General features: G+C 38.5%; 1 protein-coding gene across 4 annotated transcripts in view; it reads right to left on the reverse strand.

Moving 5' to 3' along the window:
• Positions 1-3224: 3224 nt before the first annotated feature.
• LOC112559255 (hemicentin-2-like) overlaps positions 3225-24070 on the reverse strand; it is a 58278-nt gene continuing 37432 nt past the window's right edge. For all 4 annotated transcript variants that reach the window (XM_025230350.1, XM_025230349.1, XM_025230353.1 and 1 more), the window contains 16 exons: positions 23645-24024; positions 21904-22084; positions 21131-21234; positions 17882-18056; positions 16892-17211; positions 16445-16631; positions 16031-16134; positions 15109-15283; positions 13763-13847; positions 12817-12944; positions 7226-7325; positions 6801-6922; positions 6102-6210; positions 5333-5454; positions 4800-4979; positions 3225-4416 (listed from right to left, as the gene is read on the reverse strand). In XM_025230350.1, the coding sequence (XP_025086135.1) occupies positions 4334-4416; positions 4800-4979; positions 5333-5454; positions 6102-6210; positions 6801-6922; positions 7226-7325; positions 12817-12944; positions 13763-13847; positions 15109-15283; positions 16031-16134; positions 16445-16631; positions 16892-17211; positions 17882-18056; positions 21131-21234; positions 21904-22084; positions 23645-24024 (2555 nt within the window). In that variant the 3' untranslated portion in view covers positions 3225-4333. The remainder of the gene's footprint in view (positions 4417-4799; positions 4980-5332; positions 5455-6101; positions 6211-6800; positions 6923-7225; positions 7326-12816; positions 12945-13762; positions 13848-15108; positions 15284-16030; positions 16135-16444; positions 16632-16891; positions 17212-17881; positions 18057-21130; positions 21235-21903; positions 22085-23644; positions 24025-24070) is intronic.

Below are 24070 nucleotides of genomic sequence, written 5' to 3' on the forward strand. Positions count from 1 at the left end.
ATGTGTACTTACCATTAATTTTGTAGTAATTAGTGGGATATTTGAAGTTGTTTTCCCGAAACCAACTTCTGAATGTCTGGCTGCATCGTAGAGCATTTGGCAAGTCGGAGCACTGAATCGAAATGTTCGTCTATCGAAAAACAGATTGAGAGGCGCCACTACGTAGGGATAAATACTTCTTCTTCCTTTTTTTTCGGTTTATTTTTTGTTTTGTTTTGGGTTTTTTTATATATTTTTTTTATTACTAACATGCCGATTTCCTGTACTGTGGGCAGAAGTTTCGCGGGCCGTAGGTTGGGCATCCCTGGCTTAAGCATATAATGTGTTAAGCCTGTAATAGGTTTGATGCCTAAATGAAAAATAATTTTTTATATATTTAAAAAAAAGAAAAAGAAAAGTATCCAATGCTAGTTATTAGATATTGGATAGTAGATTGAAATGGCTTCAAATTAGACTCCTGCATAGAATACTGGGGACAAAAATAACTATTTAATATGAGTCTCGAGTAGGATGATATTTAGGACTGCTGCAAATGTGAAAAAGAAAACATTCAACATATTTTTGGAAATGTAAATATGTCCAAGATTTCTGGCACTACTGTTTGTTATATTGTTATGTATGTTTGTTATATTGCAATGAATATGATTTGTCTAAGTATCTAACTTGTTCAGCGTGTGTTTAAGTATATAACATGTTAAGCCTGTAACATGTTTATGGAAAATAAATGTTCTTAAAAAAACACACACACATAAATACTCGGCAACACAAGTTACATCCTTACCTGCCCTTGGGAACTTGACCAGTGAACACATCCATCACCAAAGTTCCACGAGTTAGGGCGAAGAAAGATATCCAGTTCTGATTTCATTGCTTACGTCAACGGACAACTTCGTGAGATGCGTACTTATGTGTTTTCCCAAATATTTATTATACATTTGAAAATATGTTTTAACAAATGCCGTCTTTGCTTGCTTCTAAGATATCACACTCAAATTCCTGTTTAGACATAATACTTTTGAATTGGAACTAAATACAAAGCAGCTTTTTTTTGCTAGTGATGCTATCAATAGATTGGCAGCTGTGTCAGTTTTAGGATACTAGGCACGTCTTTAAGAAAATGTATCTAGTGTCAATATTCAGTATTATAGCTGCTCTTCCGATCCACTTAAAGGTGCATGTCGCCGTCTTCAGAATGTTGTTGAATGTGCGGTCCCATCAGGCCTTCTTTCAACACTCCTGTGTGTCTGCTTGCTGACCCATCTGACGAAGTTCTCACGACCTCAAAGTGCAGTTTGGTATTAACTTCTAGGAAGGATTTTTCCAACAACACGGGTGCCACTAAATGAAATCAAACTTTTGTGTTTGTTTTAGTTGATGTTACACAATGACGACCAGATTACATATTACAGATACGCTGTTTCCCCTTTGCATATATAATCACTATCAGAAACTATAGAATGCTCAATTTTTGTCGTAGGTAATTGTAAAACTTACTGTTTGTTATATCATCGTAAAACATAAATTTTGTACAGAGCCGTAGATCAATCGTTGTAAAACACACAATGTCTTATCTCGTGGAACAGTCATTGTAAAACACATTTTATGTCCTGTCGTAGATCATTTATTGTAAAACATATAATTTTTTAATGTCGTAGCTCAGTTATTGTAAAACACTCACGCCGTTTGACCACGGACACAGACTCTATGGTTTGACGCAGTTGTCAAAACAGTAAAGAATTACGCAAATTATCATTGAAGAAATGGCCATTATTTTCGATCCCCTTTTTAAGTAGAAGTTCTTACAGCGTTAGAGACGTATTTTGCATATCATCTGCAATTTTCACTGTATAGTGCAACGGTTAAATGTAAGTGTGGCGGAAAGAGAAAGGGTCACTGTGTGAAAAGCTATTGCTATCTTCAGCATTGTAAAAATGGTGACCATTTCTAGCAGATGGTCCCGCGACCCCCTGTTATAGCCTGCTGAACAACTCGAACAGGACAAACCCGTTATTTTACCTTGCGTTTGTCGCTTCATACGTTGTCTCGACGTGACACCTTCAGTCATTCTTTATTCCCTTTCTTTTCGTAATATCGTTTAGGCTTCATCGAAAAACTTGGCCCTTGAAAAAAAAAGCCTACCGTCTTGCATTTTACTTGTGTGTGTGTTCCGTATTTGTGTTGTACAACACCTTATATAATAATTAAGATCCCTGACTCTACGTTTTATCTCAGATTAACTTTTTTTTTTCATTCAGCTGCTGAATAAACCTACAACTAATTTTAGAATTCTTATTCACAAATTCAAGAAATCCATCAATTTTTTTAATGAAAATGTTAGATCTTCATTTGTTCAGATCCTATTAATTCTTCGCATATATAACATGGCTAATTAAATACTTTAATGTTCCCTCCGTATTAAAACAGCTGGAATTATTCTTATATGAAAACACATAAACGGAATAATCTTACAAAGCTGGCGATCTTTTTTGCTGAGATTAGTACACAGATAATACTTGGATTGATGATGTTGATGACCGATGATGATGATTATAGACTGACGAGAGGTCTTTATGATGAAACGGCCATACGATCTGCAGTCTCGTGCACAGATGGTTATTTGCGTGTTTTTGCTACACATTATATCTTAATACTTTAACTTCGTGTTATACTCTGCAACCAGTTTTCTACTCAATAAGTTTTCCCGCTCTTTGTCTTAATTTTACTAAAGGCACTGTTAATGAATATATACAGACTGGGTGTTTTCGCCAGTAGATTAAACATACTTGTGACATCAATTTTGTATACGGAAAAACGTAATTAACAGCCCTCCCATTTGGCTCAAACCATGACATAGTAAACGTATTCATGCACAATCATAATGTTTGTGGCGTTGAACTCTTTGAGTGCGTGGTCAGTTTGTACACTTATGTTTCAAGAACGGAAGGAGTGTGTTCACCCAGATTTTGGAAAACAGTATTTTGCACCGAGCTTTTAAAATCATTACGAATATACTTCACCGAGCTTTTATAACCATTAGAAAAAAACAGCGGCATCCTTCTAAACCTTTAAACTTTTTTTTTTAGGAGAAGTATAGTAACCAAGTACTTCAGAAGAGGTTAAGGACAATGGGTCTATATTCCTTATTACAAGCTGAACCGTTGATCTGCCAAGCTCACCTCTCTCTCTTACACACTCACAAGTAGGTAGGCACACACTTAAACAAAGCTATTTACAAGATAATTTTATTACAAAATCACCTGAATGGAGAAGGTAGTGAAGACAAGCAGGCGCGAGAAGGGCAGAGCGAGCGAGATGAGCGATGGTGGCGGAGCATTAATTATCACACTAGTGAGAACAAGAACAGACACAACTGGTAATAATATGTTAGTGACGGCTACACAGGTTGCAACAGTCTTTGATGTCAAGCCCCATTCACACCACTGCAAATGCCCTTGCTAGAGGAAGAGGGACTGAGGAGAGGAAAACAAGTAGAGGGGTGGTGTGCTAGAAACTTCTAAGGCTTCCTTCATGACGTCAGCACAAAGAATAGCTGTAGGGTAGTGTGTTTGTTATGATGAAACTGCTGATATTATTGCAAGAAATATGCACATCTTATGCTGAGGGCGTCAAAGTGCCGGGTCAACTACCGCCTCTGACATGCGGCTTCAGTGAAATAAGTCCTTCCTCACTGTCTTTCTGGCAAAGATGTCAGAGAAGAGCTAAAAAGTTAACCTGTATAATAAACCATGCACAATAATCCTAAATATGACATTATAGGTACTGCACTGTCTTACTGTATATTTAAATGAATTTGTATATCATACAGGAGGCCACAGTTTCTCAGGATGGGTCTTAACAAGGACACTTTGCAACTTTATAGCTATGAAGAAAAAAAAGCAACAATTATGATTTGCACAAGAAAAAATGAATATTTTTGAAGTCAACTGCTGAAATCCTGCTATCTACTGATATCTCTTTTCCTGGGACACAGTTTTCAATGAAACAGGTTTTAATATCAAATAATGAGAAAACCAGTGAATTCAAAACTTTGCAAACAGAATAAAATTAACTTTCCTAGAATTATTTCAATTGGACAATGGATGTCATACAGACTACAAGCATTAAAAAATTTCAAAAAAGGTCTTTACAATGAATGAAAACACTGCCATAAACAAATAACGCAACAATATATTAACAACACGCTTAAAATATGCCAGTTGACATTTACAGACAGTAACTATGTAAGTCATGTGTAGGAACTAACAGTCAGGCAGACGAACAGACAGACATTCACAATTGCATATTTTAACGCATTCACTGCTCCTCGTACACTCTACCTACATGTCAGCCAAAGAAATGCAACTGGAAGGAGTGATGTCAGCATCAAAGAAGCATATGGGCACCTTGAACCGTTCTCTGAAAAAAAAAAAAAATATTGAGCAGTTTTTACATTTGGCATTCTTTAAAAAGATGAAGAGAGTACCACTGGGAAACTGATAGATTTGGCTTCTGAAAATTTCAGTCTTCATGGTTTCTTCCTCTTCCCTCCCTCACTTCTTTTCTGCTTCCACTTATTCTCTCGCTCATCTTCATAGCTTCTCTGCATGGAAACTAAGTAACACAATGTATATGCAGTTAGTTTTATTCAATCCCTAGAAGTCACTAGACCTTTTCATTCAAAACAACATAACACATATCTCCCTTCTATTAAAACAGCATGATGTCAACTCAATATACAAGGTGTTAGTTCTTTCACTGTAATATTCTCAAAGAAATTATACCTAGTGAATGTTACTCACCACCGCCAACACTCTCCCCTGTGTCTGTCTTGTCATCGATGACAGTCTCATCAGTCCCCTCTGGCTTTCCTTCTTCATTATCCTCATCATCACCATCATTGTCCATGTCTTCTTCATCATCATCACCATCTCCCTCTCGTGTGGCATCTCCCACTTTGCTGTCCTCTTTCCCTTCTGGTTCTAGACACACCAAATACCACATTAAAGCAAGCCTAATTTGTTCATGTTCTTCATACCACAGAATGCATATAAATGAGCGAGATTAGAAATGAAAGCTCACAGTACTAGGTTGCTACATCTTCCATAGCATATGTGCCTGTGATGTGTGATATGCTAACAAGTATATTTGTACCTGTGATCGTGTGATATGCTAACAAGTATATTTATGTAATGCTTCATATCTCTGTTATAATGGGCGTCATTGAGAAGAAATACTTGCTACAACAGAAATTTTTATACTTTCAACACTATCATCAGTGAAAGTAAGCACTCTGTATTTTCTTAGAGTGAGAAAGGCATTGTCATAGACTTACCAGGAGACGCTGGACAAGTCTTAGCAGCAAGATCAGACAAGTGATCAAGGTCACTTCTGGTGCCAGGAAGGTCACACTGAGCCAGGGCATCTCGAGTACAAGTCATTGTCTGGTCTACATACCTGCCAATGTTATTTTATATTTTTAGTCTGCATATACCATGTTATTTACACACTTCTACTCTGTCACATTTAGAGAAGAGAGCTGGAGTAGTGTCACTTCATTTATATACTTCTTTTACCTGTCATGTCATTTATATGCTTCGCCAGCACACATCTCTCTGATATACTTCTGCCGCACACCTATCACTTCATTTACACATCTCCTACACATCATAACATTTACTTTTTTTAAATATCTGTCACATCAATCAAATATTTCTTCTACACATCTATCATTTTATTTACATATTTGTTTTAACTAATCTGTCAATTTGGTTATGTGTTTACCAGTAATTTCATTTTCCTATGTGTTCTGTATGTCTTTCACATTATGTATTGATAAATTTATTCTGAAATGTAGTTTCTACATAATTTTCTAATTATGTAAAGAAAACAATTACCTAAAGGTTTTTTTGTATTAGTTAAGAGGCTGAAAAAAATTCAAATTTAAATTTTATTGTTACTAGTGGTGTTGAAAGGAAAACATGTCTTGCAACATGCTGGTTTATTTTTAGGTCATGTTGAAGATGATGAGAAATGTGCTGCTGCACAAAAACTACTCACATATAGGTAAAAAAAATATATATATATAGTCTTCATGCACTTACTTGCACCACAGGGAGGTCTGAACAAGGTTTGCAAGCACTGTTGTCTGCTGGATAGGAAGATCACAGCTGGATAGTTGACTACACCTGGTTGCCCACTCATCATCCACAACTGCCAACAACATCACATCTGGTCTAGTTGGTCAAGTTACATCCAATACCAATCTAAGATCTATCACAGCTATTTGAGAATGGTGCTTAAATAAGGAAAAATCTTTCCTAAACATTTCTTTCTTTAAAGGAAGGGGTGGAAGTTGAGACTAAGCCTACAGTAGCCATTTCATCTGGCATGCAAACAGTACTAGCTGGTCTTCATTAGAATGATGTACAGATAGTAATAATTTACAACTTACCATCATCATCATCAAACACCAATTAACAAGTACAGTTTATAAACACAAAAGCATAAGAGTACTGTATACACTGCACTTATAAATAGCATACAGTGTATTCAGCAGACTGTAAAAGTTTCCTGTAGATGTCAACCTTTTATATCATACTCAAGTCCCTCTCTCACACACACCTGCACACACATTTGTGTAAGGGTTCATGCATGCAAGTAAATGTACATAGGTTTCTTTCCATAGGAGTATGCAAAGAAAGGAATACAGACAGAAAGTGGCCTGAGAGATATATACAAGATCAACTCACAGCGTGTCTAAGATAAGCTATCAAAATATTTACCAACTAATAACGTATTACCTTTTTCACAATATTGCTCAAACCAGACAGCAATAGTTGTGAGAGAGGTTTCTGAGCTATCCTGTGGAATATTGCAATCTTCTGCAGCTTCATCAGCACAACGCAGGAATGTTTTAATACCCCTGCAATATACACAAACCTTAAATGCTAAGCATTCATCTCCTTAACCTCTACCACCTGATGACTTTAGACTCTGAATACCGATATTTAGGCACATTCTACTACTTTTCTGTTTATCCAATTTTAATGCAATAAATTATATTATTCTTCTCATCTTATAAGACACATACACACACAAAAAAAAAATAAATAGGCACACAAGCATGTATGAGTGTATACAGATAAACACATGGGCAGCACAAAAAAAGTGATTTTCCTTCACCAGTCATAATCAGTAATTATTAAAAACTATTAGTAACACTCACAAGCACAGTGCAACCATTGGCATGGAATCTGCAGAGGTGTTGGGCACACTTTGCTGAGAATACTCACTTTGGCAGGTCATCAGTTCCTGGCACACCTCACCTAAAAGCAAAAACATGCTAGCATCAAAGCCCCAGCAATATCCTGCCGTCTTGATGTGCTTCCAACTGAACTCCTACATAAGCATCTAGACAAGTTGATTTCAGTTATCCATACATCCATACAATCAAAATTAAGAGGTCCATTTCCTAAACCTTTTATCCTGGTAAACAGAGTGGCACTCAGAGTAGTGAAAGAGATCCATTTCTAAGGTATTATTTATCACAAACTCTCTTTCCAGAGCCACATCCACCATCTTCAGGCTTCCTGTCTGAAGGCCCTGGATATCCTGAGAGTGAATTGCAAAACAAAATGAGTTGCAGACCAAATTACTTTATTCTGTCTATATCGCTCTCTAGTGTGCTCTAGATTGGACTAACCCTTCCAGAACATCATATCTAAAAAGACTAGACACTGTACATCATTATGGCCTCAGAATTTGGCTTGGAGTATTCAGGACTACCCCCATACACAGCCTATAGGCAGAAGTGGGTGAACCACCGCTAGGCTTATGATGACTAAAATTAATTTTGTCCTATGTCTAGAAACTTCAAGCTCTTCCCAAAAACCCTGCTTTTCACCTAGTTTTTTCCCTTCAGTTTTTGGATAAGTATAGGGCATGCAATGCAATGAACAAAACCCTCTACTCATATGGGTTTATCCCCATCTCCAGAAATTGGGAATGGACCCCAAAACAACAGCACTATTTACTCTGACCAAGACCCCACCATGGCTACTTCCTGTACCGGAAATTCGTTCTAACCTCTCCAAATTAAAGAAATCCAAAACTCCTAATATAGTCTATGTGCAGAATTTTAGAGAAATAATCACAGACTATCTAGGCTTTTGTCAGGCGTTTTTTGCTGATGGTTCAAAAAATCCTGAAAAAATAACTGTGGCAGCCGCATCAGTCCCCATGAACACCTCCACACTACCTCTGACAGTTCACTTGGAGGGCCATATGCTCTATCTTCTCTGTGGAGTTAAAAGCTCTACTACTTGCTTTGCAGTACATTTGCACATCTAGAGTTAAGACCTTCTTGATCATTTCTGACTCTTTATCATCCTTACTCGCACTTCACTCTCATTGTTTGGATCACCCTCTATTGGTGCAGTTTTTTTGAACTTCTCTATTCATAACAGATTTGAGTCCCTATAGCCATGTAACTATTCCAGGAAACACTCAAGCTGATGAGGCAGCAAAAAAGACCATTCAAAACCACTTACAGTCCAGACAACTTTTGCATCAGACTGGTATGCCTCTGTAAAAAGTATAAATTTCACAGCTTTGGCAACTCCAATGGGATTCCATGGAACACAACAAACTTCACTCAATTTTCCAAAACCCTCTGATTGCATAACCCAGAAATCTCTGAGCCGACAAGAACAGGAGGCCTTAAAGAGGCTAAAAACTGGACACACATGTATCACTCATCGTCTTTTACTTATAGGAGAAAACTCCCCACTCTGTCCTTGGTGTCATGACATGTTACCTATAAAACATTTACTCCTTACCTGTCCCAAACTCTCAACAGTTCATCAACACTATTTCACAGCCCAGACTCTCAATGAACTTTTTGTAAAGTCTTCATCCAAATCAATCATAGCTTATCTTAAGTCCAAATGTTTCACCTAATATAATAGGCCCTGTTCATTAAAAAGCTTCTTATTGTACATATTTCAAAAAAGAATAATGTTTATCTTCTTCAAATATTGTTATGTCAACCTGTCCATTGCTCGCCATGAAACAGCATCTGTTGCTGACATAGTACAAAACTGCAACTGCACAATCATTATCCACACAACTATAGAATCTATGCAATCATTATCCATATATCCATACCATACAATCATTATCCCCACCATGGTTATCCGCCCTTAACCCACATTATTTTTAAGGTCTTGCCTTATCAAGCCTATCTATCTATCTATTCCTCTTCGTGCATCAGGTTGCACATAAGGCCTCAACCAGAGTCCGCCACCGATGTCGATCGGCTGAAACCCGCTCTAGGTGACCCCATGTCCAGCCCTTTCCCTTCATCTCCCTTTCCACTGTTCTTCTCCAAGTTTCCTTTGGGTGGCCTCGTTTTCGGCCGTCTGGAGTCCATCGTAGGACGACTGTGGAGAGGTCTGCTGTCTGCTGGCGGAGCACATGTCCAATCCATCGCCAATGCCTTCGTTGAACCTGCGTGGTGATGGACTCGGTTTCAGTTCTTTGGTGGAGTTCTTCGTTGGTGATGGTGTTTGGCCAAAAGATGTTAAGTATGCGCCTGAGGCATCTGTTTTGGAAGATGTCAAGCTTGTTACTGATGGTTTTGGTCATCTTCCAAGATTCTGATCCGTAAAGGAGGGTGCTGATCACATTTGACTTGAAGATTCTCAGCTTGATCTTCTGGCTGATGTTTTTTGCCTTCCATGTGCTCTTGAGTGAGGCGAAGGCCTGGCTGGCTTTCGCCAGTCGGGCTCGAATCGACACCTCCGCATCCCCGGTGTTTGACATTTTGGACCCAAGATAGGAGAAACTGTCAACTTCCTCAATCTCTTCTCCCTTTAGTTTGATGCTGTCTTGGACTCTGGCGTTCACTCTCATACTTTTCGTTTTCTTTGTGCTGACCTTCAAGCCAAGGTTTCCAGCTGTTTCTGAGAAGGCCTTTGTTTTTTCCTGCATGTCTTGGTGGCGGTGTGACAGCAGGGCAATGTCATCAGCAAAGTCCAAGTCTTCCAGTGCTGTTGTTGCTGTCATAGTCATGGTCCATCTGATCCCTCTCCTCTCACTGTCGGTGGAAGTCTTCATGATCCAGTCCATGGCCAGGATGAAGAGGAACAGCGACAGAATGCAGTCCTGCTTCACCCCGGTACTGACGTTGAAGGGGTCTGTGAGCTCCGTATCACAGACAACCTGGGATTTGAAATCGCTGTACAGCATTGCAATGACCTGAACAAGTTTTGCAGGGACTCCGTAATGCCTCAGAATCTTCCATAAGGACTCGCGGTGGATGCTGTCAAAAGCCTTCTCCAGGTCGATGAAATTGATGTACAGCGGTGTGTTCCATTCGTTGCTCTGCTCCAGAATCTGTCGCAGAATGAAGATGTGTTCGGAGCAGGATCGCCCAGGGCGAAATCCTGCTTGCTGTGGTCGGAAGTCTTTCTCAAGAGTTGCCGTCAGTCTTGACAAAACAATCTTGCTGAAGACCTTGCTGGTGAGGGAAAGAAGTGTTATGCCCCTCCAATTATTGCAGTCTCCAAGATCTCCTTTCTTGGGTAACTTGAAGATGAGCCCTGTCTTCCACGCAACAGGGAGCTGCCCTGATTCCCAAATTTGCCTGAAGATTTCAGTCAGCTTGGGCGCTGTCACATTTATATCTGCTTTCAACATCTCTGCTGTTATTCCATCTGCCCCTGGTGCTTTGCCGCTCTTCATTGTCTTGACTGCTGCTGTCACTTCTTCAGGGCTTCGCGAGTCTGTGCAGATGTCAAGGTCTATAGCTGCTGGCTGGATGTCTGCAAGCTGAGGGGGATCTGGTCTGTTCAGAACCGACTCAAAATGTTCCTTCCAGCGCTGTAGTTTTCCTGTCTCTCCCTCAACGACATTACCGTTCACGTCTTTCACTGGCACATCACTGTTCTTAAGCCCGTTGTTTAGCTGTTTGTTTATCTTGTACAGTGTCTTCAGGTCATTTTTACTTGCTGCATTTTCTGCTTCATCTGCCAGTTTCTCTATATGGTCTCTTTTGTCGGTTTTTGCCATCCTCTTTACCTCTTTGTTTAGTTTTGTATATCTTTGTCTGAGTTGTTCCTTCAGGCGTTCAGATCTGGTGCTGTCGATTCTTTGTTTGGCTGACTTTCTCTCTTCTATCTTCTTCCATGTCTCTTCTCTGATCCACTGTTCTTTCTTTTTCCGTTGGAAGCCCAGTATTTTCTCTCCTGATTCCCGTAAGACTCGATTGAAGTCGTCTAAGGTCATCTCTTGTTGGTCTCCTAATGCCTGGAACCTGTTCTTTACTTCCATAGCAAAGGCCCTTTCGGTGGCTGGATTTTTCAGTTTGCCGGAGTCCACTCTCTGCTGACGTGCCTGTTTTCCTCGTGATCGACGCAGCTTCAGAGAAACTGTGGCTATCACAAGAGTGTGGTCACTGGCAATGTCTGCTCCTCTGTAGGCTCTAACATCTTGAAGTGAACTCCTCCATTTTCGGTTGATGATGACATGGTCTATCTGGTTCTTTGTGATCCCATCTGGTGATGTCCATGTTGCCTTGTGGATGTCTTTGTGTTGGAAGAGTGTGCCACCAATCAGTAGGTTGTTTTCTTCACAAAAATCTGCCAGTCTCTCTCCGTTGTCATTGATGGTTCCGATTCCATGTTTGCCCATGACATGCTCCCTGCAGGTGTTGTCACTTCCCACCTTGGCATTGAGATCGCCGATGATGAGCAACATGTCGTGGGCTGGAATGCTCTCTGAGGCTGCCTGGAGCTGATCGTAAAAAGCATCCTTGTCTTCTGCCTCAGAGTCATTTGTTGGTGCATAGCAAGCTAGCACTGTCAGCTTGGTGTACTTTGAATGGAATCTTGCTCTCAAAAGCCTGGGTCCATAAGGTTTCCATTCCAGCAGTGACTTTTCCGTTTTCTTGTTGAGGAGTAGAGCTACTCCTTCAGAGTGCTGAGCGTCTGATCTTCCTGAGAACAAGATGGTATGTCCTGACGCTAGTCTCCTCTTTCCCGTGCCAGTCCATCTGACCTCACTGACTCCCAGGATGTCCAAGTTGTAGTTGTCAAACTCCTTGACTAATTGGAGCATCCTGCCAGTCTGGTACAAGGTCTGGACGTTCCAGCACCCCACCCTCAACTTTTGCCTCGGCTTCAGTAAATCCGCTGTCGGGGCGCCAGCTCCCTTTCGGGTTTGGCTGTCGTCCGTCATTAGTCCAGTCTCCTGGTGTGCTTCATTACCTCCGCCATCTGTGACGAGTTCTCTGGTTTTAGTTTCTGTAACATGCTTTTTTTACATGGTGGGGTTGTTAGCCCTACCACAACCTATTTTACCTCTAGGTGAGGTGTCCACCTTAGTCGCCTCTTACGACATGCCTGGCTGGATGGCAGGGACCCTATTCTTACAATGCTTGCTAGGCAAGCATACCCCGGGGTCCCACAGGGGGCTTATCAAGCCAACTACTTGCATTCTTTCTCCTATTCCTTTTTTTCTTAACTTCTCTTTTTGCTTACTTTTCTTACATGTTTACCTTTGTCCTGGTGTCGGGGGTTCCCCTTTGAGGTATAAAGCTATTATTGTTATCATATGCACTTGGAAATACAGATGTGCAAATCTCTAGTAGTAAAATAAAAGTGGAAAAATAATTCAGTAAAATGACAGATCTATAATATCAAAACTTAAAGTATATAGATATAGAAACATGACATATTAGAAAATATATATAAACAAAATCTTAAAACCTTAAAATTTAATAATGAACACATACTCAAGACTGTGTTAAGCACTCACGTGAGCTTGAACAATCTTTCTCAACCATTTCACTGGATCGGCTTGCAGCCTCAAATGACTCTTGTCTGAGGACAACTGCACAACTATCCTTGAAGTTCTTCAAACACTCTTTATACTGTGTAAGCTTTCTGAGAGAAAGAAAATACTTGCACTGTTAATAAAGATGACTGAGCTTTGGTTTAGTTAATTAATCTTAATCAACTACATTAACTAACATTAATTAATGTGTATTTCAATTTTGTCATAGCACAAAGGACAAACAAGAATCAACAGTCTCTATTAATAAATAACACATGTTCAGATATGAATAGCAATTCATGTAGGTCATAGCACTAAATACAAAACTCAAAACTATTAAGTATGAAAGACAAACAACTGCTCAAGAGAGAATACTATGTTTAAGACTGCAACAGCATCTCTTCCACCTCACCAAAATTATTATACCTAATTCCCAATAGGAAATTATAACATTAGTTCAATGAAAATGAAAAATAAGCTGACCCAAAAAAAAGATCATTGGCCAGAAACACTATAAGGGCAAAAAACCCAATATGATGGATTAAATAGTGCAGAGCTGCCAAAGTCATCAAAATACAGGCATGGGTGGTGTACTGTACTCTAACAATTTTTATGTAATGCAACTTAACACAGAATCAGTTGGGATGGTGTATGAGTCATTTCACTTATAAAGACAGATGATCAACTGACTTGTACAATACCAACTTAGAAAAGAGAAGACTGGAATGGTCAGTTAGTGCCATATTAAGAAAACTTTCATTTCACCAAATTTTTCTACACAATTCCAAATATAATTTTTTTAAATTATAATTACTAAGTAGTTTATGATAAAAACTGGATAAGCCAAATAAGTAAAAATTAGTTCCCAAAAAATAAAGAAAAGTGAAGAAAAGGTTTTGATAAAGACAATGCAGCACTAAGAACTTACTGGCAGGTGGATGGGTCTTCCTTTGGTTTAGGCATAACTTCTCCACACTGCTTGAGCATTGTCATGCAGGTATTGTCATCAACCCCTGATGGTCATGACATGAAACAGCACAGTTATATTGCAATGGAACACAGTGTACTGTCATATCTTATTAATTACTAGCTGAGTTTCACTTCTTCCTGACACACAAGACATACTCATCATGTAGAACCATCCCCAGTGTCTTAATGATTCAAAATATTTGTCTACATGCAGAAAGCATAATGGGCCTACTGTCATCAATCCATTTATTTAACAACAAAACATGAGCACTGACACATGAGATAAGGGTGTCTCATCAATCATCTTATTTCCTGACATCTGAAATGGAGTGCTCTTTAAACTCTAAGCCTATATTCATTATCATTATCATAAAGTATCCTTATTTTTATTATTCTGAAATGGACAAAGCAATGCTGTCAAGAGGCAACTTAACACAGATGCTCACTAAATTTGGAAGAATGACAGGGTGTCCCTCAATGGCTTACTCCATACTACTTTGTCTTTCTTAGAAATGTCAAGAAAATCACTGCCTGTGACACTCATAATGTTAAATGTTGTTTGGATTAATTGTTATGGGTGAAGTATCTGAACATGTGATGCTATAATGATCTCAGTTATCTAGATTGGCAAATTTATAAAAAATTAAAGCCATTAACAAATAAATAAAAGATATAATTCAAATTTTATAGAAATCCATGTTTGCGATCCAAACTTTGCAAAAATCAACACTTCCTACCAGAATAGATCCTAACACAGCACTTTTTTTGACAGAAATTACCTATATCCAAAGGACTTCCTAAAAAAGTGTTTTGTTCACTGGGATAAACAAAATGTATAATCAGCAGAACACATAGTCTTATGGTCATAGTTGTTTCTTAGTGTTTTTGCACCAATCAATTGTCATTCAGAATTTATTTAGCTCTTATTTATCACTTAAGTATCTAGTCTGGATTCTTGGAGACTTTAATATCAGTGTCATCTTAATCTTAGTGTTTTAACCATTATCCTTTTCACCAGTTGAGGAATAAACTCCATTTGGAAAAGGATCAGTGATGATTACCTATAGCACAATCATATTTTTGTTTTGATAAAAAAGAAAAAATGACTGATTTATATTGCAGCTGGCACTAGCAAAAAGATAAAGAGGCTGCGTTTATTTTAACTGTGAGAAATCTCTAAGCACACTCACAACTCAGCACTAAATTATCTTTAACAACTCCATATTTAAGTAAGACAGTGTTCAAATTTATGAAAAAATGACTAACTGATGTGACAAGAAATTAAGCTCTTTGCATAGAAAATACCTGAAAAGCTGGTGACTGTGATGATTGCTGGTCTGCTGAGTCGTTTGTTAGCAATGTTTTCCGCTACACATACATAGACTCCTTCATTCTCAGTTTTTACACCATTTATGACAAGGGCCTTGTCCGGTGCTAGGATATGCTCCTCAATGCGCTCATTGTTGAACATCCAATACACCTGAAGAAATATTTCCAGAAAGGGCATAAAGTATAATGTAAAAAGGCATATGTATTGTATTTAAACAACTAAAAAAGCACTGTGGCTCAGAAGCTGGACTTATCAGTTTTTCTTTGAGCCACAACCAGATCCAGGTCATGGTATTAACAACAAAAATAAAATGGGTCTTTATAGCCTGTATAGGCTATGTATATAGCTTGTCATTCAAAAACACGTCAAAACCCTGGATACTGAAAACAACAGCATGAACAAAACCACATATTAGGTTAATCTCATGGACACCACAGATGCAAAAAGAAAGAACTTAGCCAGCAAAAGTTCATAGGCCCCAACTCTATGCCCTATACTTTGGTTTAAAATGGGCCCTACAATGTGAAGCTCACTACTTCAATACCACCAGAATGTGGGCTACCTGCCAATCCATCACTTTCTACCCATGAAGATCCCACTCCTACACAGCTTTTGCAGGCTGGGAACACACTTGGTCAGTCCGATTATAACAACCACCCAGCTCAAGGCATAAAATAAAAGGAAGCATAAAATAAAGCAGCTTGTGCCAAATAATGTAACATTTAAACACTCAAAACTTCTTGGTCTCCTTTGATCTGAGCAATATATGACCTGCATTATTTTCCATAAAAAGTAATTCAAAAATATAACCCCAAAGATTGTCTTACTGGGCTAAAGATAACTGATATCTCTTTCCCCCTCCTCCCCCTTAGGTCATCTGTTAAGGGGCCTATTTACCTCAGGCTCTGGGTTGCCTTCTGGAGGGTCACAAGGAAGAGACAGGAACTTGCCCTCAGGAACAGTAACATTAAATGGCTCACGACCAAATGCTTTCTTAAGGTCTGAAAATAGATGTCCATATGAAAGTCCACCAAAAAGTTACAGGCTGCAACATAGTGCTGATAGGAGTAAAAGCAGAATTTATGATGCTACAATATGGATGTAAGATGATAAAAAAATACAGGCTTGTTAGAGATACAAATGCAAAAATACCTCATAACTTACTGCTGCTCTAAACACTCTTAATATTCACTTTACCTATCTTTCTTTATCCATCCTGTTACACATTCAAATACTCATAAACACCTCATGATCTACTGCTTTTCTACTAGAACTCTCAATACATCTTCTACTATATATTTCAGTACTCACAGGCAACCTGCACCGTGGCCTTGGAGCTGGTCAGCTCCTGAGGATCTACCATGCCAGGAACTTGATAGGGTACATTGCACTGACACCAGAAATTGTCACCTCCATTTGCAGCATTATAGTTCTCCACCTCTTCTCGTGAAATGTCCACACTGGCTACCAGAATAGGCCCTTCTTCATCCTCAATGGTCTGTTAAAAACAAGAAAGCCATCTTTTATTTGTGTATGTGCATGCACACATATACACATACAGAATGTACAAATGTAGGCATTTACTCATATTATTATAAACAATGATACACACAATCTACAGAGCTAGACTTTTACAAATAACAACTACATGTATTACACGTATCAAAAAGTGGGTGTTTAACAATTCAACAATGAAGTCAGAATTGACATATCCATAGGTCAAATACAAAAAGTGAATGTTCACTACAAACAGCTCACCTGGTACTGCACTAGAGACTCAGAAATGTATTCTGTGTTGCAGCTGAAGGTTATTCGAGAGGCTGACATTGCCTTGCATGTAATTGTGACAGGCTTGGACTTCACAATATAGTACAAGGCCTCTGGCTGAGTTAACCACTTAGGAGGCTCAGGTGCTGGCTCAGGCTCAGAAGAACTGTCAGTAGATTCTGGTTCTGGCTCACTGGAGGCTTCAGGTGTGGTGGAGGGAGCTGTAGTGTAAGGTGGCCATGATGTAGTGGAAGATGGCCATGATGTAGTGGAAGATGGCCATGATGTAGTAGTATTAGTTTGTATATTACCTTCACCAACAAAGATGGATGGTAAGGATGAAAGAAATAAGAAAGGAGAAGAAGAACAAATACATAAAGACTGGCTTGTGGGTACATCATAGCAAACACAAAGGTACAACCTCCAGAAAGAATATCAGTGTTACAGAGACAACATCTAAACTACCGCTCCTGATCCTGGCTGTTTTGATGACAAGCATTTGACTGTGGCATTACCAAACACTTAAGCTAGAGAGAGCAAGAAATGATGAAAAAAAAACCATATAAAGACAGGAAAACCATGCAAGGCATTTTATGACAGGAGCCAGTTAACTTGTAAATCTCTTCATTTGGTCTCTCATCTCAAAACAGTTCCCAACACAATTGTGTATACAAACAGAAATATAAATGTGAATACACACCAGCACGCACACACATATCTCAATATTTGAAAGAGTGCATAACTGCATAATGTATTTCCACACATCTACATATGCACCAAAACATTTGAAAGAGTGCTTAAAAGCACACACACATACACATACACAAATATAGATTTCAAAGAGTGCAGGGTTATACACACACCACACATCTAAAAGAGTGCATTAGTTTTTACTCTCTCTCTCTCACACACACAATGCTATGCTACACCTGCTCTCATCATTTACTTAAAATACTTCCAAATGTTTTTTTTAATTCTTACTTGAGAGACTGAGGGATGCTGGTTGGCTGTATCTGGTGGCCACAATATTTTCTGCCTGACATATGTAGCTGCCTTCATCATCTGGCCCAAATGATTCTATCAAGAGACTTGATTCTGGTGTGAAACGATACTTATTATTCTCCACAATACGGTAACTGTCCTTCAACCAAAACACCTGTATTTACCAGAAGAAAACAATTTGAGTTAAATATCAGTAAAGATAATAATAAACATATATTTAAATTCATGTGTGTGTGTGGGTATGTGCCAAGTGAAAGGTGAAATAATTTTTTTAAAGTACACAAGTTTGATATCAGAAGCTAAGAGAAGCGCACTAAGGTGTAGCTAAGAAATAAAGCAGCTGTATGAGACAGTGCATATATGTATGTTTTCTCTCACAGATGACACTTATAGCTGATGCACACTTGCACATCTAAGGTGCACTTACCAGCAGAGCTGGTGTTGAAAAAAATTTTTGAGGCCTTCTTCTGCTCTGCATATAGTCTACAAAATCATCACCTGCATGGCAACAGAATTCATTTTTGCACAGGTAACATCCTTTTCAAACACACTCATTATCTCCTGTACACCCCATCCACTTCTGTTCGTTGACATGGCTGGGGCGAAACTCTTTTCGTGGCTGATGAAGGTGTCCGCTTCTCTATTGGAATAAAATGGGTGGATAGAGCAGACTGCAAGTGATGTGTTGACAGTTCCCGCTGAGCTCTTTCCTTGTTCTTATGATTCAGCTGCTGATGAAGTTGTGCCGATGAAAAAGTTGAAACCGAAGCCTATCCTGGGAAGAGGGCTGCGGGTTGCCCTCGCTCATCTTCTGGTGATGACTTCTTTCTTTTTCGTTATTTAATCCAATCAGTTTTCTGTCAATGGGGCTAGTGTAACCCCTTTTTATCTCTGCGACAAACTTCCAGTAGTTTTGCAAACAACCTACCACCTGCTGCTGACCATGCATCTACTACTCTGTCGTGTTGTTTTAGGCGATTGCATGTTTAACTGAGTAGAATCTTTGGAGATAATGATCCCTGATCCCTTCAAGCGGCAGTGCGCTTTAATAACTCTTTCTTTGTCGTTTCTGGAGATAAACTTAACTATTACTGGTTTCGGTGTGCCCTTCTGGATTCTCCTAACTCTATGCAGTGCAGAGATATGATGAGTGTTAGTCTCTGACAAATCAAGAGTAAAGTTGATAATGTTCAGGAATTTCAAAAAAATCACATGGCAAAAGAACTAAATGACTTCCGACCAGTTGCCTTGACTCCTATTCTTGCTAAGTGCATGGAGAGAGTTGTTTGCCACCAATTAATCCCTGCCATTGAAGATCGACGCGACCCCTACCAGTTTGCGTATAAAGCGAAAAGAGGAGTGAATGACGCATGTTTGACTCTCTACAACCTGGTAGTAAGCCACCTGGATGGCACTGGTACATACGCCCGTATTCTATTCATGGACTTTTCATCTGCATTTAATACCATTCAGCCACACTTGCTTTTACGTCTCCTAGCACTAAACGTTAACTCAACCCTAGTGCTCTGGATGAGGGTGTTTCTTGGGGACCGGCCACAAAGGGTCAGCTTGGGAGGCACAATCTCGAACACTCTGATCGTAAATACCGGAGCCCCACAGGGGTGTGTTTTGTCCCCGATACTGTTCTCTGTTTATTCTAGTGAAGTCAGGATGGAATTCTCAAATTGTTTCCTATCACTGATTAAGTTTGCAGACGATATGGCGTTGGTTGCTAGACTCAAGGATGAGGAGTCACTGGCAAGGTATTTCCTCCAAGTTCAGAAATTACACTCATGGTTTGAAGAAAACTTCCTTGTGTCATTTTTACCGACCACAATAGCACTCTTAAACAGATCTCCCAAATGTACCTAGTCTGAATGTGTGTGTGTGTAAGAGAGTAAGAGGAAGTGTATCTGACAATTGTGTCATATGAGGGGGTTCAGCATGAGTATAACTGCCTGAGTAATCTCTTCAGTTTATTATGTATATTTTTCGAAGTTGACTGTGGGAGTTCCCAGCAACAAAGAAAAATTTCTATCTCTGTTGCAACCAGACCTAGACAATAAAGATGTATTGTATTAAAGGACTTGAACTATTACACTAAGATTCAAATCTCCCACAACCACCCACCCCTCACTTAAGAAAAAACTTTGTGTGGTATCCACATACTGCAAAGCACATCAGTTAGTCCTTTTATCAGTTAAAATGACAACAAACCAAACACACAGAAACCAACAAAGGCCCCTCTGTTTCTACGTTGTAAGTAAAAATGGTAAATTAGCACCAGAGCCCATTATGGATCATTTTGCACAGTAAGCAAAGGACATACTAAATCTCTCTCCTGTAGAAAAGGGTTTGTTCTGGAATTTAAATTTAAGTTTAAAATCTTCTTTTCTTGCACTTTGCTTTGCTAGAGAGTTGCTACATATGAATGATATATGCAGGATATTTTTATCCTGGCTTCTTAACCCTTCCAGGCATTTTCACACAGAGTAAGGAACCAGTATCAGACCCATGCATTCTAATCAAGCATGGTGCATATGCATACACACACACCCTCCAATAACAACAAGTAAATCATAGTCAACATAACCTACTGTTTGGATGTTGGAGGGTCAAAATCAAAAACAGAACAAGAATACTGTATTAACACATATTAAACAAACATACAAGACAAATTTTCTCCTTCCATTTCTTCACCACCAAGCATACAAATACACAGTATGTCCTTGTCAACAAAAAAGTGTATGCCAACTGATTGATGCCTGTAGTACTGCAGCCGACATGACAGAACCTTTAGCAGGTGTAAAGAACTAGTTTTTACATATCTGTGGAGAAGGGCTCGTGACTATATGCTTGTGTGTGTGAGATGGGATGCTCAGTCAGGTTGTTATCGGTCAAGCTGACTGGTCAGGGAGACCTCAATTTGTTTGAGTGAGGAATATCAGCATGTTGTGAAGCTGAGCCTACGTTATGTTCAGTTTCCTGTCAATATTGCTTTATTAAATGTGGATAATGGCAATACTTGTAAGTGTATAACTACATTTTAGCAAAATCTAATTTTTAATATTTTAAACAATCAAGAATAACTTTGTACTTAGAGATAAAGGTTAGCACGTATTTCGTTTTCAGTAACAATTTCTATTTTGCTCATACAAATTGCAAAACTGATTTTACACTCACACTAATGACAACAAAAAAACATAACAGAGAAAGAGGATCACATACCGAAGGAGTAGGAACACCTTGTGGTGGGGAACACTGTAGTTCAACAGTCCTACCTTCCTGAACAATCTCACTGACAGGTTCTTTTACAAATTTCTTATTTAGGTCTGAAGTAAAAAGAAATCACACCTGAATTTGCATACACATGCACACATGCATATATATATATACACATATATCATAGTAAATGAAAATGATCGAAATGTAGCACCTAATAAATGATGCCCAAAACTGTCAGATGGAGCTCAGGTTCCATGCCAAAAGCATTATAACGACTATTCAAAGAACACTTTATTAGTTTAGTCTTAATGAAAATTATTGAAACAGTTCCTCTTCTTCTTTCAGGATACTTTACTCAAGAAATAGTACTGCAGAAACTACTCTTTTCAGACACAAAGAAAATGTAGCTATTGGTTTTGGTATGTGTCAGTTTCTACACAGCTTTTGATTATAAGACTATAGATAAAAAAAATCAGGGCCTGATAACTGAGTTCTAAAGCTTTCTGAACCAGACAATGTAAGCAAGTGGGTGCACCTACAACTGAAAGTACTGCCATAACCAACTAACATTCACTTTTGCATGTTGCCTCAGGAACTTAAAATTAGAATTGTTAGCTAACAGTAACAAACTCTTAAAAAATAGGAAACAGCATTGGGTTTTACAACATGTTCAGTATATTTCAAGAATCCTGAATAAAAGCCTTAAAATTAAAACTTTTTTCTGCAGGATTTCTAGATTTTTGTCTAAAACATCAATAGACCTGATTATTACTCACAGGCAACCTCAACAAAAAAGTCATCCGTAGCTTCATATTTCCATTCTGAAGTATCAGTCTCTCTGAAGTAAGCACGACACTGACACTTATAAGGGGCATCACTCTGAGCATCTGACAGGCTATCCTTTTTAATCTTGATGGTATTCTCCACCAAAGCTAAGCCTGATACAGGGTCTGTTGTCTGAAACCCAAATAATATTATATTTGTATGGTGACAGACAAGGATGGATATGATGGATGGATAACTGAGTTTAGGTGGAAGATAAAGAAATTTGTGTTGGTGTGGTGGCAAATGAAAACAATGTAAAAGCAAGAATGAATGCTTTGTCAGCTGTGTAGATGAGGTCCCTTACACAATTCTCCATATAGCCCAGAGTTTTAGTTCTTTTTTTTATTTCTGTCATTATTTTGCTCTTTTATCTCATTCAGTAATATTATGAAAAGAAAATTTACAAAAATGTTACAATACTGTACACATAGAAGTTCACCAAAGTCCTTCAAACTGTATGCCTTTGACAAACAGACATTTTGTTTATTTTTATTTGTTTAGTAAGAGATTGCATATTTGATGTTCATCACTGTTGTATCCTAGAGAAATAACTATCAATAGATAGTTTAGACAGAGGACCTTGACCCTGTCTGAGTGAGAAGATGTCTCAGAAAGGGGATAAAGCCGGGATACAGAGACTAGGAGTTAGCAGTTGAACAGTGTAGAGCAAGGACGTGTCAAGCCATAGAGCATACAATGAAACTCATATAAGTGTAAATAAATACATGTATATAGGTTCAATCAAAGTTGAGTGTTGGTAATGAGAGAGAAGATATAACAATCACTATGTAAACTCTTCAACACCATATCATGTGGCACTTTGCACAGATTATGTCACTGCAACACATTTTAAAGCAATATGCACGAGACAAAGAATACTATAAAACTATAATCAGCCTTACTGCTTCTTGTTTTTTTATTAGTTATAAATTTGATAAATATTTACTTGTTTATTTTATATATTCGTTAACTATTTAAACTTTCAGTTTTATTCCTTTTCTTGGCTAAACCTGTTGTGGACAGCACTTATTTTTTGAGCAACACTTAAAGAAATTATGTTTACTGCAGCCATTTTTCAACTGTTTATAATTTTGTTCAAAAGACAGTAATTTTTTTCAAAAGTGCATAAGGCAGTACATAGCACTGTATTGTCATCTTGTAGAATATATGCCTGATAACCCTTGATTAATACACCTGCCAAGTTTTGAAAGATTTGAGTTATTTCTACCAAAACTACATTATACCAAAGACATAGAAGATGGAAGTCCTACACAACAGTCGCTGATGCCACAGAGCATTACTGTCTCGTTTTTCACCAGCATCAAATAGCATAATTTTTTATTCGCTTCTGTCATTCTGTAGTCTATCAATCTGCTTTCAATTATCTGACATTCTGTGCAGTGAAAGATCAACAAACAGGCCAGCCAAATCTCAGACAGTGAAATGTAAAAAATAAAATGAAAAATTATTATTTAACTGAAGTATTTAAATCTTCAGTTGTAATGTCTTTGAGGTATTCAAAAACCTTCTGCACCTGCACCAACTGCACAGAGTATGTCAGTTTTACTAAAGTTAGGATAGGCAATTTAGCATCCTACTAACAACGACAGTAAAAATGATGATGATAATGATGACAGATGAGGAAAAATACAGTATTAATGTCAAGAATGGAGACAAAATTTTAATCCTCACCTTAAACTGAGCGCCATCTTGGACGATCCTTTGACCATTGCAAAAGAATACAAGCATAGATGCACCAACTGCTACACAGGTCAGTGATGCTGGCTCATCGCCCTGAATGTAGTTTCTTTGTAGAGGCTGGTTGGCAAAGAAAGGTAATGTCAGTGCAGGAAAACTTGTGCTACCTGGTTCAGGTGATGGTACATCTGTTGGGGTGTAAACATAATAAGGTGTACTGGTAGCAGTGGAAGGAGATTGTACTGGTGTGGTGCTTGAGACAGGTATTGTGAAGGAGCTGGTGCTAGGGGGAGCTGTGTGGGTAATAGAAGTCATAGTGGGAGTCATGGTGGTGGTTGTTCTGCGAGCAGCTGTTGTACGTCTTTCAGGAGTACCTACAAGAAGAGTAAAAACAATGTACAGTTCACTGGCACTCAAACA

Source organism: Pomacea canaliculata, linkage group LG3 (genome assembly GCF_003073045.1).
Source record: "Pomacea canaliculata isolate SZHN2017 linkage group LG3, ASM307304v1, whole genome shotgun sequence".
Lineage (NCBI taxonomy): Eukaryota > Metazoa > Mollusca > Gastropoda > Architaenioglossa > Ampullariidae > Pomacea > Pomacea canaliculata.